Consider the following 17,177-nt stretch of genomic DNA (forward strand, 5'->3'; position numbering starts at 1 on the left):
CTCAAGTGATACTGTTGTTTTCTTTCTCATGATGTACTTCCAGGGGAAAAAAAAGCCAACTTAAGTTACTTATTGTTTGGATTGCTTTTTGGAGAAAAGCATCAATGCATTTTCTAAATGATTTAATTTATTTAAATTCAGGAAACATTTATTGAGTGCCTATGGAATTCTGGGGTATGTGTGTATGTTTAAGGCAGTGTAATTTCCAGTTAACATCCTTTCTATTCTAAACTCATGATTGTGTCATATTAAAATATAAAAAGAAAAAAAAATCCTGAACCAAAATAGATCAAGCTGTATATAAATATAGATTATAAGTGCAAAATACTGAGTAGGGTTAAAGCCTATGCCTGCTGGGTTCCCTGTATGGAAATAGGCATTGGAGACCGGAGTTTTACTCTTGTGGTACAACATGGACTAGAGGCAGGTCCAGAATGTTACTTTTACTGCCAGCCATCACGTCCCTCCAAATAGGCTATTGGAAGGGGAACCTCCTGTTAAATGCTGCCTATTGCTGTAGCTTTGGATAAGTTGCAAGCTTAGGAAGATGATATGATATGATTTCAGAACTCCAAGATGGAGTGAAATATCTCCTGCCTTGTGACTGACTGGATCTGTATCATATCGGATGTCTCCTCAAGGCAGGAATTTTAACCTGCTGTTATAAGACCTGGTTCTATATATGCATAGTGCAGGTAGGCTAAGTTGTGGCAACCACAAATTGTTAGATGAGGAGGGATGACTACAGACTTTGTATGTGTATGTGTTGAGGGCAAGGTGAAGGGAGGAATGGGTGTAATGAGCCTGTAAACCAAATTGCAAAATAATATGAAGAAATGTAGTGCTAAGAAAAATAGTCAACAAAATTAAAAATTGAAAAATTTGTTGCTGATAACATTTAAAAATGTAAGTAAACCTCTAATTGAAGTGTAACACACATACAGGAAAGTGTGCTACTCATAAATTATATCTTAACAAATTTTCATAAAGTAAACACATCTTTGTTAATGACTACTCAGATCAAGAAATAGAATATCACCAGAATGACTGGCAGGAGGCACCCTAGAGGTCTCCCTGTGCCTCCTGCCAGTCATTCTCCATGCCCTCCCACTATCCCAACCTTGCCAAGCTAACCATTATCGTAACGTTTTTCACCATGAGAAAGAGATGGAGGGATGTGGAAGTGAGTTTGAGAGGCTTCCATGGACAGTGATCAGTTGTGCTAAAATAATTTAGAGGGAATAACAAAGAAGTAGCATTTGACTGCATAGTAGCTGAGAATTTCCTAGAATAGAAAAAAAAAGACATCAATCTTTAGAAGTATATAGTCATTTTTTATCAAGATAAAGAAAAATCTGTATCAAGACTTTTCCAAAAATATTTCAGAACTGCTGCTAAAGCAAACAAATTTTATACTACTTCAGGGAGAACCAAGACACTTAGGAGTGATGGCAGACTTCATATTTACATTAATAAATGCCACAAAACAATGGAGTAATATCTTTAAAGATCTAGGGAAAGAAAATTATAAATAGGATTTTGAGAATGAGGGCCATGTATTTTTTCAAAGGGTGCAGCTAAAAACCCACAGAGCCTCACTGAAAGATCTACTGAAAAAGTGTGTTCAGAAGGAAGGCCAAAAGCAGTGGTGAGCACAAAACAATCCAAAATCAATGGTGAGCACAAATTAAAATTCTAGCAAATTTGCTCCTTAATGCTAAGAACTTAATTTTAACTAACTTTGTGTTTTCAGAAAACCAGTTCTTAGATTTGTTGATCTTTTCCACCATTTTAATAGTCTCTCTTTCATTTATTTCTTCTCTGAACTTCATTATGTCCTTCTTTCTGTTAACTTTGGGCTTTGTTCTTTTTTTTCCTAGTTCCTCAAGATGTAATGTTAGGTTGTTAGACATTTTTTTTTCTTTTTGATATAGGTGTTCATTGCTATAAACTTCCCTCTTATAGCTGCTTTTGCTGCATTTAATATTGACTGTAATATCAGAGACAGTATAATAGATTATAATAAATTACGTATTTTGAACAAATGAATTCTTTAAAGTTGCATATCCAGTTGCAGATAAACTTCAAATATCTTGCAGTTTTATATCTGTTATAGTAATTGCCAGGCTTTGTTGTTGTTGTTTTGATACATTGGAAGTTCTAGAATTATTATATCCTCTTGATGAATTAATCCCTTTGTCATTATATGATTACCTTGTCTCTTTACTGTTTGTGTCTTAAAGCCTGTTGTATCTGAAATACCTTTGCATGGAATATCTTTTTCTATCCCTTTACTTTCAGTCTATGTGTATCTTTAGAGGTGAGATGAGGTTTTCTAAGTAGCGTATAGTTGGGTCATGTTTTTTAATCCATTCAGCCATTCTCTATCTTTTAAGTGAAAGTTTAATCTATTTACATTCAAATTTATTCTTGATATGTGAAGGCTTATTCCTGTCATTTTATTAATTGATTTCTGGTTGTTTTGTAAGTCCTTTGTTCTTTTCTTTCTCTCATATTGTTTAGCATTGTGGTTTGTTGGTTTTCTATAATGAGAACATTTGGGTCCTTTCTCGTCTCTCTCTCTGTTTGCTTTACCAGTGGGTTTGGTAATTTTGTCATCTGTTTTTCATGATGATAGTACTGTCTTTTTGTTTATTTCTTTCTTTTTTGAGACAGGGTCTTGTTCTTGTTTTGTTGTCCAAGCTGGATTGCAATGGCACCGTCATGGCTCACTACAGCCTCAGCCTTCATGGTCTCAAGTGATCCTCCTGCCTCAGCTTCTCAGGTGGCTGGGAATACAGAATCACGTCACCATGCCTGGCTAATTATTTGTTATTTTTTGTAGAGATGGGGTTTTCCCATGTTGCCCAAGCTGGTCTTGAACTACTGGGCTCAAGGAGTCTGCCAGCCCCAGCCTCCCAAAGTGCTAGGATTATAGGCCTGAGCCACTGCCTGGCCTGATACTGTTCTTTCACTTCCCAGATGTAGCACTACCTCAGGCATTTCTTGTAGATCTGGTCTAGCGGTGTTGAATTCCCTCAGCTTTTGCCTGCCTCAGAAAGACTATTTTTCCTTTGCTTAATGAATTTTTGCAGGGTATAGTATCCTTGGCTTGCAGGTGGTTTTTTTTTTTGTTTTTGTTTTTTTTTTTTTTTTTTAATTTCAGCACTTTTTATATATCATTTCATTTTCTCCTGGCCTGTAATGATTCTGCTGAGAAATCTGTTGTTAGTCTGATAGAGCTTCCCTTAGAAGTGACTAGACATTTTTTTCTTACTGTTCTTAGAATTCCCTTTGTCTTTGTTGACAGTTTGACTCTAATATGTTGTGGAGGTCTTTTTGAATTTTGTCTTTTTGGAGATCTCTGAGCTTCTGTATCTGGATGTCTAAATCTCTTGCTATACTGGGATAGTTTTCAGTTATTATTTCATTAACCAGGTTTTCTATCCCTTTTATATTTTCACTGTCTTCTAGAATACTGAAAATTCTAATACTAGGTTGCTTTATGATATCCCATATGTCATGTAGGCTTTGTCCATTCTTTTTTCTTAATTTTTGTCTATTGGGGTTATTTCAGAAGACGTGTCTTCAAGTTTTGAAATTCTTTCTTCTGCTCAATTTAGTCTATTATAGATGCTCTAGAATGTATATATATATATATTTTTGAGACGGAGTTTTGCTCTTGTTACCCCAGGCTGGAGTGCAATGGTGCGATCTCAGCTCGCACCGGGATGGTCTCGATCTCTTGACCTCGTGATCCACCCGCCTCGGCCTCCCAAAGTGCTGGGATTACAGGCTGAGCCACCGCGCCCGGCCGAATGTATTTTTTTATTTCATTAAATGAATTCTTCAGCTTCAGGATTCTAGTGATTTATTTATTTTTTATTTTTTGAGATGGAGTTTTGCTCTTGTAGCCCAGGCTGGAGTGCAGTGGCGCTATCTCGGCTCACAGCAACCTCCACCTCCCTAGTTCATGCGATTCTCCTGCCTAAGCCTCCTGAGTAGTCGGGATTACAGGCATGCACCACCACGCCCAGCTAATTCTGTGTTTTTAGTAGAGATGGGGTTTCTCCATATTGGTCAGGCTGGTCTCAAACTCCTGACCTCCGGTGATCCGCTCACCTTGGCCTCCCAAAGTGCTTGGATTACAGGCATGAGCCATCACCCCTGGCCTCTGGTTTTCTTTTTAAATGTTACCTTTCTCTTTGGTAAATTTCTCATTCATATCCTGAAATGTTTTTCTGGTTTCTTTGTATTGTTTATCTGTATTCTTTTGTGTCTCCTGAGCGTCTTTAATATCATTATTTTTAATTCTTTTTCTGGCCTTTTATGAATTTCTTCTGCACTGGAATCTTTTGGTAGGAAATTATTGTGATCCTTTGGAGATGTCATATTTCCTCATGTTTCCATGCTTCCTGTGCCCCTACTTTGATATCTACACATCTGGTGTAATAGTAACTTCCATTTTTTTTTTGAATTTGCTTTCATAGGGTAGGACTTTTTCCTGAAGATTTGTCTGGGGTATTGGTTGCCTAGGGCACTTTGGCTTTGAATCTGGATACATTTAGTAGTGTAGTCTCCGTAAGACTTTTTTCCCCTGTAAACAGCATCAGTGGTGTCTATGATTTCCTCAGTGGTTTAGTGTATAGTTGTTAGCAGAGACTGTGGTAAACTTTTGCTGGGAATGGGGACACCAGCTGGACTGATCCTCAGTCTTCAGTGGTGGCAGCAGTGGGACAAACATGCCTGTACATTAGCCACAGAGTGGCTTACTTTGGAAATGGTGTTAGTGAGTCCAGGCAGGCCAATTTTTGGGTCTACAGGTGACTTATTTGGGTGCCAGTAGTGGTAGTGATGGGCTGGGCAGTTGGGTGGGTCCACAGGCCCCTGGGCAGTGAGCATGACATGTGCCATGTCAGTAGTAGTGGTAAGACAGCCTTCTGGCTCTCCAGTTGTTTGGGCTTATGTTGGTGGTGACTGCAATGGGCTGCGTAGGGAAGTCAGGTGGCAAGTGTGAGTGGGTACCAGCTGTGGTGGTAGTGGCAGGTTAGGTGGGCCATATCCTCAGACCTCCAGGTGGAATGCTCAGTTGACATTGGATGTGAACAAAGTGGTATGATCCCAAGGACCCCAGATAACATGCTTAAGTCCTTGGGAATGGCGTGGTGAGCTGGGCAGGGTGAGAGTATCCTCAGGTCCTCCAGTGGTATGAGCAGGTGCTGTTTGTGATAGGCAGGAGCAGGATAATTTGCAGTCTCCTGATGGAATGTTCAGGTGGGGATGGCAGTGACTTTGCTGTGGCCCTGATGCTGGGGATGCTGGGGTTGCTCTCAGTGGGAACAGTTGTAGGGAGGTAGCTGGGGAGTGTGCACTGCAGCTATAGGTAGAGGCTGCAGATGTGATAGAGCTGTCCTCAGGGTGCATGCAAATTTGCATTTTGACATCTGAAGGCAGCAGCCTGCCATGGTTGCAGCTGTGGGTCATAGAGCTTGCCCTCAGGGCACATACAAATGTATGGCAGTCCTTCTGCTGGGGGAAGTGGGGTCACTGCCACTGGCTTGTACTTTGGCCTAGTAGGCAGCAGCCAGTAGTGGAGGTGACTGGGTGGAGGATGTCAGTGGGGCTCTAGGGATGTGGCATTGCAGGGGCTTTTGGGGTCCAGGGCAGGATGCATGCTGGTGGGGGTTAGGCTTTAAAAATAGCACTATGTTGTGGCTGCTTAGGACTTGGGAGTGTGTTGGACCAGCGTAAACTTCTTCTCTAAAGCAATGTCATTGTGTAGTCTCCAGGCAGCTCCCTAAGTTACTCCCAGGGCCTATGAGAGTTGAGGCACTCTCTTATGTCTGGGATTGCAAGAGTTTGTGGTGAAAATGTGGGCCACTGGGAGTCTCTCACTTACTCTTTATTCACATTGTGCAGGCTCTTTAGGCTTCTGGCTGATCCTGGTCAAGCAGACTGCCTCACTTCCCTCTCCTTCCTTGCTTTAGGTGTTTCCTTTCACTTCTCTGTTGAATTCCAGTGTTCTCTCTTAGATGACCTATTCAAAGTGTGATTACTCACTATTTTGGTTCTTCTTTGTGGAGGAGGCGAGTACCAGATACCTCTAGTCAGCCTTCTGGACCCCCATTCTCTTAATTTGAGATCTCTTCTTCTGTTGTCTGTAACTGAGTTTAATGCTTATTTGTTTTGTTCGTGTTAGGAATTTATATCATCGTCCTCAATTAGGTTGTTAACTGGAATTTTATAATCCTTTAAATGTCCACAGGAAGTTTAAAATCGGTGATTCCTTGCATTGTGCTTTGTACATAGCAGTACATGATATTTATTTGGTTAATGGATTTGACAACCATTGCTGTCAAGGAGCAGTCCTTCTTTGTATATGAAAGATGCTTTATCAATATTATTTCCGTTAGTAACTTTAATTAATTAATTAATTGATTTTTGAGACAGTGTCTTGCTGTATCACCCAGACTGGAGTGTAGTGGAGTATGGCAGCTCACTGCAGACTCAACCTCCCAGGCTCAAGCAGTTCTTCCACTCAGCTCCCCGAGTGGCTAGGACTACAAGTGTGTGTTGCCATGCCTGACTAATGTTTGTGTGTGTGTGTGTGTGTGTGTGTGTGTGTGTGTGTGTTTTGTATGCTTTTGTAGAGATGAGGTTTCACCACGTTGCTGAGGCTTGTCTCCAGCTTCTGAGCTCAACCTATCTGCCAACCTGGACCCCCAAAGTGCTAGGATTATAGGTGTGAGCCACTGCATCCAGCCCATTAGTAACTTCATTGTTTTCTCTTACAGGTAAATGTTCTGAAAAAGACTCTGCATGGGAATGGCTTGCCTTACAATGACAGAAATGGAGGGAACATCCACATCTTCTATAAATCAGAATGGTGATATTTCTGGAAATGTCAGTTCTATGAAGCAAATAGATCCGGTCCTTCAGGTGTATCTTTACCATTCCCTTGGGAAAGCTGAGGCAGATTATCTGACATTTCCATCTGGGGAATATGTTGCAGAAGAAATCTGTATTGCTGCTTCTAAAGCTTGTGGTAAGTATTAAAAAACAGCATTTTCCTTTTTATCCATGGATTATTGTTTTAATTATGCTGTGCTAATACTGGGTACATGCATTACACATACACACACACACACACGCACACACACACATTTTAATGCTTGTATGGCCTAGATGTGTGTGTTTTACATGCATAGAAAATGAAAGCATTACTATAGTATAATTTATGGTGAGTCTTTCTTGGGGTTGGTATTAAACGGACGACCATAAATGTTTGCTGAGTATTCTTTATAATTACATATAAGGTGGCTGAAGAATCCTGTCGTGGTCTAGCTCATGACATAAGTTAATCTTAAAGCTAGATCCTAAGAGCAACATGAAAGCAAAGAATATTTTGAAATATGTATTTGATTTAAAATCTTAAATGGTTGATAAACCATCATTTTCTTCTTGCTAGCTTCTGAAGAGACCTCTGTTAATCTTTCCTCATAGATGTTTTTCTTATTTCTTTGGTGTATCTTGAAATCATTTTTACTTTTGAGACCTGATTATGTTATCTATAGACCAAAACTATGTACCAGAGAATTTTTTCTATAGAGCTGACAAATTTTACTGGACCACTGAGGTTTCTATAGCACTTATGGTATTTCATTAAAAAAAAATTTTTTTTAAATAGAAGTACTAATTGATCTATGTCTTTGTTTTGTTTTGAAGAATAGTAGTATGATTTTATTTGTAGAGGTAAATGTCTAATATAGTATTTGTAAGAATGTGTGATAACATCAGTTTATTCTCTCTTAAGAATGTAGATGAGGTTAACAGATCAGTATAGGTCAGAATAGCCATTAACTGTAAGTTGGAGGAAGCTAGGTTCATTTCAAGTTCTTTCTGTCTGTTTTGAAAAATACAATACACTGTTGTTAACTGTAGTCACCCTACTCTTCTATCAAACATTAGAACTTGTCCCTTCTGTCTGGATTTTTGTGCCCATTAAACAACACCTCTTCATTTCCCCCTTCCTACCCATATAACTTTGCCAGTCTCTTCTACCAGTCCACTTTCTAACTTCATGTGATCACCTTTCTTTTTAAGCTCTCACATATGAATGAGAACTTGTGATATTTGTCTTTGAGTACATGGCTTATTTTACTTGACACCTGATCTTCTGTTCCATCCAGGTTGCTGTGAATGACACAATTTCATTCTTTTTTATGGCCCCACTGGGCCCCAGGGCAGTATACATTCTGTTGTGGGCTGGATTCTCAAAAATATCATCTTGCTGTAGCTTCTTAGGACTCAGGGGGAGTGTGGGACCCAGTGTGAGCTTCCTCCCTGGAATAGGCAATGCTTTTGTGCTGTCTCTGGAAAACTCCCTATGTTAGTTTTGTGTCCTTCAAGGGTCTAGGGGCTCTCTTGTGACTAAAATTGCAGGGGTTCACAGTAGCAGTGTGGACCATTGGGCATCTCTCACTTACCCTTTTCCCATGTGGAGTCTCTCCCAGCTTCTTGTCAATCGCGGCTGAGCAGGCTGTCTTGTTTCCCTCTCTTTCCTTGGTTTAGGTGTTTTCTGTCCATTTTTTGTTGAATATCGGCGTTCCTCTTGGATGATCTACTCAAAGTGTGATTACGTGTTCATGGTTTTAGTTTTTAGTGGGGGAAGTGGATATGAGAGACCTCTAGTTACCAATCTTAACTCTATTTTTTGGTGTATGTAGTCTATATTTTTTGGTGTGTGTAGTCTCTTAAATGTCTGATCCTTTAGCTTGTAGTAAGATTTTTTTTTTTTAACAGATTTTATTGAATTCCTAGAGCCAAAAGGAAATAATAGATAAGAACAAAAAGCTCTTTCAGTCTTTGCAGATTGGTTCTGTGTTGGGGGCATTCATTCAGTGTTTACTCAGTGCATTTACAACTCTGCCTTAGCCTTCCCTTCCTCCTTGTGCTGACCCTAAAGAGCAGCCTGAGATGAAAGCTTAGGGTCTTTTCTAAGTACCCTTCCTTGGGCATGCATGTGGCTTTTCTGTTCTCCAGTACATAGAGATGCTTTTCAGTGCTGTCATTTCCCAAAGAAACTCTATTCTCTCATCTATTTTTTAGCTTTTAGTTTATTGTTTGCCTTAACTTTAGACTGCTGCCCCAGATAGCAACAGATTGTTCATTTGCAGTGTTTTCAATGAAAGTCTTCTATGTAGCTGCTTTTCTGCCCTGAGAAAGTCCTGAATTAAGTGGAACATAGGTGTGCTGTTTACATCATTTCTTCAGTCAGTCTCCAGTCAGGTCAAAAGAGAGAAAAACAGTTTTTTGAGATTAAGGTCGGCTCTGTTCACTCTAGAGCCAGGGATCAGAGTTTCACACTGGTAACACCAATTGCCATCTTTTTAAGACTTTGCTTAACTAAGAGGAGTGGAGCAGGGGTCGGTGGGCAGGACAGGGGCGTGGTGGTTCAGGGAAAGTTAAAATGCTACACAACTTTCCTGCCATTTTTAAGTTGCTGTTTTCTTGATTAGCATTTATCTGATTTCTGCGTATCTTTGCTTGTTTTCTATAGTTTATATGAAGTTCACTCAGACAATTTTTACTCATTATTTTTTTTCTTATTTTTGTGGAGAAGGATAGGCCCTTAGAATTACCTACTCCACCATTTTCACTGGTGTTATTCTTTTACTTCTATAATCACAGAAGTGAACTTAAGATTTTTCTGTCTATATTGGTGAGATTACCCTTGGTATCATAGTCAAACTAAATACACAAAATGTGTCAATTTATCTGTTCCCTCTTAGTCTATTCTCTGTGATGGTATACTTAAGATGGAGTTGTCTTTCAGGTTTGGTTGAACTCACATATAAATCTTGTCTGGGCCTGATGGTGGTTTTTCATTTTTTCTTTGTTATTTTTCCTTTCCTCCTTCTTTCTCTTCCCTCCTCCTCCTTTCTTTTCTTTTTTGTTTGAGTTAATAGAGTCTGTTTCCTTTTTTTTTTTTTTTTTCCTTTTTTGAGACTGAGTCTCACTCTGTTGCCCAGGCTGGAGTGCAGTGGCATGAACATGGCTCACTGCAACCTCTGCCTTCCAGGTTCAAGTGATTCATCTGCATCAGCCTCTTGAATAGCTGGACTGTGGGCACCGGCCACCACACCTGGCTAATTTTTGTATTTTTGGTAGAGCCAAGTTTTTGCCATGTTGGCCAGGCTGGGCTCAAACTCCTGACCTCGGGTGATCCACTCGCCTGGGTCTCCCAGAGTGCATGAGTCATTGTGCCCAGCCAGAGTCTATTTCTTTAATAATTATAGTTCTACTGAAGTTTTAAATTTAAGAATCTTTTTAAAGTTATATTTTTACAAAAATTGTCCATCTGTCTATGTTTTCAAGTTTATTGGCATAATGTTGTTCTAGCACTCTGTCTTCATAATCCATAATTACGCTTTTTAAAAGTTCTTAGTGTTTGTGCCTCTTTTTTCTTATTGTACTTCACAAAGATCTGTTTTGCAAGGAATCATCTTTTATTTTGTCACTTCTCTCTACTGAATTTTTATCATGCCCATCTTTAACCTTTCTTTGTGATTACTCAATTGTCTTCTCTGTTGAGTGAGATACTTAGATCATTTGCTCTTATTTTCTAATACAAGCATATAAAGCTACAATTTTTGCTTTTCAGTTTCGCTTTAGTTGTATTCCATGATTTTTAATACATGATATTGATAATCATTATTCATTATAAATGCTTCTTAATGTATTTTCCTTTGACCTCTGAGTTGTTTGAAAGAAAACAAAAGTGTCGTATCATCAATAAGGCTGTTTTGCTCTCACCATTTATGTATTCACTGCAGTAGCACTTTTAATTTCATTCAAAAACTTTTTCTTTGCATTCAGACTGGTGCAGGAGGCCTGGCATTTAGCTTGTCTTGGTGTTTGATATACCTTCCTCATTATCATTTCTAGCTTTTGTCTTAAAGTAAGAGATATGCAACTCTTCTTTTCCCTTGAATGCTTGGAGGCCACTGTAGGATTGTTACTTAGCCTAATTTCCATTTTGCTGTGTCTCAGGGAATAGAGAGGCCCAAGGAAAGGGAGAGAGACAGGAATGGCTATTGCTGGAGTAGTCAGAACACGCACAGCATTTATTGCTTCTGTTTGTCATCTTATGTGGGCATTCTTCATGGCGGCTCCAAACAATTACAATTGTAATTGAAAGATCACTGATCACAGATTACCATAACTGATATAATAATAAGGAAAAAGTGTGAAAGATTGCAAGAATTACCAAAATGTGACATAGAGATGTGAAGTGAGCACATGCTGTTGGAAAACTGGTGCTGGCAGACTTAACTAGATTCAGAGTTGCCGTAAATCCTTATTTTGTAAAGAAAAAAACCCCACAATATCTGCAAATTACAATAATGTAGAGTGCAATAAAATGAAGTTTGTTTGTATTAAAAGAAGTATGATTAATAATTCAGTTGTAAGTGGTAGTATATCAAAAGATTTTGACTGCTACTACATTTTGTTCTGATTTTAAGAGTTGTTACTTCAGCCTCATTACAAATTTTAGGTGCTATGTAACTACTCTGCTATGTACCTTTAATAATTTCTTTTTCTGCCTTTCTAGGCATCACACCTTTGTATCATAATATGTTTGCTTTAATGAGTGAAACAGAAAGGATCTGGTATCCACCCAATCATGTCTTCCACGTAGATGAATCAACCAGGGATAATGTACTCTACAGAATAAGGTACTTTCTTAAGTAAAGTAACTCACTTAATGCTAAAAGGCAAAGTGGGAGAAATTATCAAATATTTTTTAATTGCAGGGTACTTAATCAGAGACCTGAACCAATTAGCACTCATTTAAGATTCTGTTTCTCCATCAGAAAAACTGTTCATACATGTTGTTTAAATAGAATACTCTGAGAATAAAGCTGTTTTTGTGGGATGCCACTTAACTCCTTATTATTTTAATTAAGTAAATAAAAAAGATCAGAATGGCCTTTATTAACAGCATCCTAAATATTTGGGATATTACTGGTTTTCAAGGAAGTTTGTTGTTTCGTACAATAAAATGCAATTTCACACATCATCTTTATAAATAACTTTTTAAAAAGTTGACATGAAGAAAAGAGACTTTTCCCAGTGTTTATATGCAGCCTCAAATTGTAAAGTTAATTTATATAATTTATGATAATGTGTAATGCCTATTTAGAGAAATCTAGAAGTATTTTTTTTGCTCAAAAGGATAAAACAGATATAAATTTGATTTGTGTCTCACAAATACCTGTCATTTTCTAAGCATTTATATAACTTTATATGTTTATATATGTAACTTAATTATATATGTAATTTAATTTTCATCACAGCTTCATGAAGTATTAGATTTCCAAATTAAAGATAAAGAATCCTGTGCTCTGAGATACAATATTACTCAAATTTATTCATGTTCACATAGCTGAGAATTGGGAGTCAGGTTCAAATCCAAGCCTAGTTTGCTTCATAAGCTTGCCTCTTAACCACATCATGTGTACTTCATTAAAGAGATAATGTGTATATAGTATTTATTATTGTGCCTATCACTTGGTGCTCTCTCAATACATTTTAGTATTGCTTTGCTTCTTTCCCTTCCCCTATTTTGTATAAAAATACACAATTGAAATGTGTTTGCATTTACTGATGCAAACTGATATATAATATACTGATGTATAATTTGCACTGAGTTCAAAATATTATTTTTGATGTAATTATTGAAAACACATAATTAGTGAAAGAATTCAATATTCAAATAAATCACAGATGTACAAAAAATTGATAGCATTCTATATATAAGCAACCAGTTATATAATAGATAAAGAAGATCCTATTCAGTATAGCTACAGAAACCCTTAACTAACCAGGAGTAGTCTTAATAAGAAAAAACATAAGACAGTATAGGAAAATTAGAAGTTTATTTGTAGAATATGAAGAATTAGGACATAATACTGGAATGGTCAGATGGAATATTACAAAGATCAATTTCTCTTATGCTATGTGCTTAATTCTAAGCCAATTGAAAGTCCTAACAAAGGCATTTTAGGGAATTTGACACATTACAATGTTAATTTAGAATTATTGAATAAGATAGCCATGAGAAAGAAGACTTACCTGGCAATTGTAAAATACTTTGTCCCAGGAAATATTTTCACATTATATGAAACTACAAAATGTATTTTATTAAAGCCACACAATTAAACTCAGAACCATAACCTAAATAATGCGAATGACGGGGCTAGTATAGCTTGAAAGTACTCCTTCATACATATAGAAATAGATGAAGAAATATTTTCATGTTAAGGGAGAGATTAGTCAATAAATGGTGGTGGGATAGTTGGTTAGCTGTTTGGATAAAATTTCAGCTTCTTTATAATGTATATCAGATAAGTTATAGTTTGATTAAAAATCAGATTGATATGTAAACAGAAATTTAAAGAAAATCAAACTGTGAAAGTCTGAATTGGAACTGAATTCAAGTCCATGGGAAAATACCATGTAAGCTGCAAAACAATAGAAGAAATCATATGGGAATGATTGCAATTGTTGACTATAAAAATTTTCAAAGTTCTGAAGGTTTCCTCTTAAAAGGCAAATTGTAAAGATAGTTTCCACAAATCAAATAAACAAAGGGTTAGTATTCTTATAAATGTAAAACTAAAAACACTACATCCATTAAATAATTACTTAATGTACCTGAAGAAGTATTTAACAAAAGAAGAACAAATGGTTAATGGCCTTTAAAAAAATTATCAGTGTCACTAGTTACGAGAATAATGAATAGTTATAACTATGTGCTGAAGCCAGCGATATCATGATTAACTAGCTAATGCCAATAAATTATAGGACCAAGATGAAATGGACAAATGCCTAGAAAGACACAAGTTATAGGAATTAAAAAGAACAGAAAGTTTGAATAGGTCTATGACAAGTAAAGAAATCAAATTAGTAATGCCTTCACTTGTGAATTCTATTGCACTTTAAAATAATTATTATCAGTTATTCACAAAAAATAGAAAAGGAAGGAGGATTTCCCAACTCTTTCTATGAGTTCAGTATTACCCTAATACCAAATTCAGACAAAGGTGTCTAGAAGAAAAGGAAACTACAGACCAAGGTTGTAGGTAGAAAATCAACAAACACAAACTGAATCTAGCAATACAGCTTGAGTCTGTCTTAACTGAAATGCTTGGGACCAGAACTGTTTTGGATTTTGGATTTTTTTTTTTTTTAATTTTAGAATATTTGCAGAGTACACACTGGTTGAGCATCCCTAATCTAACATTCTAAAGTTTGAAATGCTCTAATGTATATTTCTTTTGCACATCAGGTTAGTGCTCTAAAGGTTTTGGAGTTTGGAGCATTTCAGATTTCAGATTTTTAGATTAGGAATATTCACTATGTTTACAAAAAAGATTAAATACCATGACCAAGTGGATTTATCCCAGGAAATAAAGGTTAGTGTAACTTCTAAAAATCAATCAATATAATACACCACATTAATAGACTAAGGGACCAAAACCACATGATCATCTCAATAGATACAGAAAAAGTATTGGACATAGTCCAACATCCTATCACTATATTAAAAAAAACCCAATAGGAATGGCAAGGAACTTCCTTAGTTTGTTAAAGGGCATCTATAAAAAATCCAAAAGTAATGTCATACTTAATGGTTAAAGACTGAATGTCTTCTCTCTATGATAGGAATGAGATGAGTATAGCAACTTTTACCACTTTGATTTAACATTATTCTATAGATTCAGGCTAGGGAAATTAGGCAAGAAAAAGAAATAAAAGGCATTGAGATTGGAAAATAAGAAGTAAAACTGTAGTCAGCTTGCTGTTTCCATGGGTTTCACATCCATGGATTAAACCAACTGCAGATTGAAAACATTTGGGAAAAAGTTGTGCTTGAACTGAACATGTACAGACTTTTTCTTGTCATTATTACCTAAACAATACAGTCTAACAACTATTTATATAACATTTACATTGTTTTAAGTATTATAAGTAGTCTAGAGATTTTAAAGTATACTGAAGGATGTGCACAGGTTATATGCAAATACTGTGCCATTGTACATCAGGAACATGAGTATTTGCAGATTTTGATATATGTGGGAAGTCTTGCAACCAGTACTGCGTAGATACCAAATGATGATTACATATTCACAGATTACATGATCTCGCATATTAAAAATCCTAAGGAATTAATAAAAAACTATTAGAATTAATAAATTAGCTCAGGTCAGTTGCAGAATAGAAGGTCAATATATAAAAATCAGTTGTATTTCTATACACAAAAAACAATCTAAAATGAAATTTAAAAAATTAACAATTGCATAACAAATTTTCAGGAATAAACTTAAAAGAAGTGTAAAATGTTTGCACTGAGAAATAGAAAACATCACTGAAAGAAATTAAGGAAACACCTAAATAAATGGAAAGATATCTGATAGTTAGAGAACTTCCTATTTTTAAGATGGCAGTACTCCTTAATTGATCTGTATGTTCAATGCAATTCCTACTGAAATCCTAGCTGTCTTTATTTCAGAAATAAACAAGTTAATCATAAATTTATATAAAAAGCAAAGGGACACAGGACACGATGGCTCACACCTGTAATCCCAACATTTTGGGAGGTCGAGGTGGGCAGATTGTGAGGTCAGGAGTTTGAGACCAGTCCGGCCAACATGGTGAAAGCCTGTCTCTACTAAAAATATAAAAATTAGCTGGGCGTGGTGGCAGGCACCTGTAATCCCAGCTACTCGGGAGGTTGAGGCAGGAGAATCACTTGAACCCAGGAGGCAAGGTTACAGTGAGCCAAGATTGTGCCATTGCACTCCAGCCTGGGCAACAGAGCTCTGTCTCAACAACATCAACAACAAAGCAAAGGGACTTAGCACAGCTAAAACAATCTTGAAAAAGAACAAAGTTTGAAAACTTACATTCCCAATTTCAAAATGTATTACAAAACTGTAGTAATGAAGACAAAATGCCTTAAAGCCCCAGCCCCAGCCCCGCAGGTGTAGGTACAGGGGCCTGGGGGTAGCCCTGGACTGGCGGGTAGTCCCCTAGGATGGTCTCGGGGGGTAGTGGAGGTCTCCGAGCAGGGCTTGGGGCCATGCCAGGGCAGTGGCTGTGAGTCTAGTTTTTGCTTTATCAAGTGTACAGAAATGGCATTTACATTTCTCTGATGCTTCCTGGAAGCCATATAATTTAGGGGATTTTTAAAATAAAAAGAAAAATGAAACCCCCAAAAAATAAAAAGATGCTCAACAGCATTAGTCATTAGAGAAATCCAAATCAAAACCGTGGTGGGATAGTAATCGATCTGCAAGGATGGCAGAAATCAGAAAGACAAACAATAACAAGTGTTAGAGAATTTGGACTAATTTAGATGCCATATATTGCTGCTGGGAATGTAAAGTGGTACAGCTACTTTGGAAACACAGTCTACTTTGGAAACACAGCTACTTTGGAAACAAAGAGTTACCATATGATCCAGCAGTTCTCCTTTAGATATATATGCAATAGAAATGAAAACATATATTCACAAAAACTTGTGTATTACTCTTCATACCAGCATTATTCACAATAGCAAAATAATAGAAACAGCCCAAATGTCTGTCAGGCATGAATGGATAAGGAAAATTTGGTATATTCATACAATGAAATATTAATTTGGCAATAAAAGGAAATGAAGTAATGATACATGCTCTAACATGGATGAACCTTGAAAACATTATGCAGAGTGAAAGAAGGTAGAAAGGCCACATGTTCTAAAATTAGATTATGGTAATATTTGCATATTGCATAATGCTTAAGTGGATGAACTTATGGTATGTGAATTATATCTCAATAAATGTGTTACTAAAAGAATCAATATAGAGTATTTTTTGTTTCTTTGAAGGAAAGTTTTTAACCTCTGTTTCTCCAAAGAAGCAATTATTTGTTTTTATACAAATTAGCATTTTCAGATTGTCTACTGATGTTTCTGGATTAATTTATGTTTTTACTTTTTGTTAACATTTTATTTCTACATATTTTGTTTCCTGTTATTGCTTCTACATTCTGTGCGCTGAAGGAGGTAGTGTATTGATTTTACACTTACATTTCTTGTACTTTCTGCCTATATTATTGTAGGGTTATCC

General features: G+C 36.8%; 1 protein-coding gene across 1 annotated transcript in view; it reads left to right on the plus strand.

Annotated features, from left to right (window-relative positions):
* JAK2 (Janus kinase 2) overlaps positions 1 to 17,177 on the plus strand; it is a 120,547-nt gene that overhangs the window by 35,381 nt on the left and 67,989 nt on the right. Inside the window, exons 3-4 of the mRNA XM_039461525.2 lie at positions 6,795 to 7,045; positions 11,615 to 11,738. Of these exons, the coding sequence (XP_039317459.1) occupies positions 6,820 to 7,045; positions 11,615 to 11,738 (350 nt within the window). The 5' untranslated portion in view covers positions 6,795 to 6,819. The remainder of the gene's footprint in view (positions 1 to 6,794; positions 7,046 to 11,614; positions 11,739 to 17,177) is intronic.

This window comes from Saimiri boliviensis, chromosome 2, assembly GCF_048565385.1.
Source record: "Saimiri boliviensis isolate mSaiBol1 chromosome 2, mSaiBol1.pri, whole genome shotgun sequence".
NCBI classification, from domain to species: Eukaryota; Metazoa; Chordata; class Mammalia; order Primates; family Cebidae; genus Saimiri; species Saimiri boliviensis.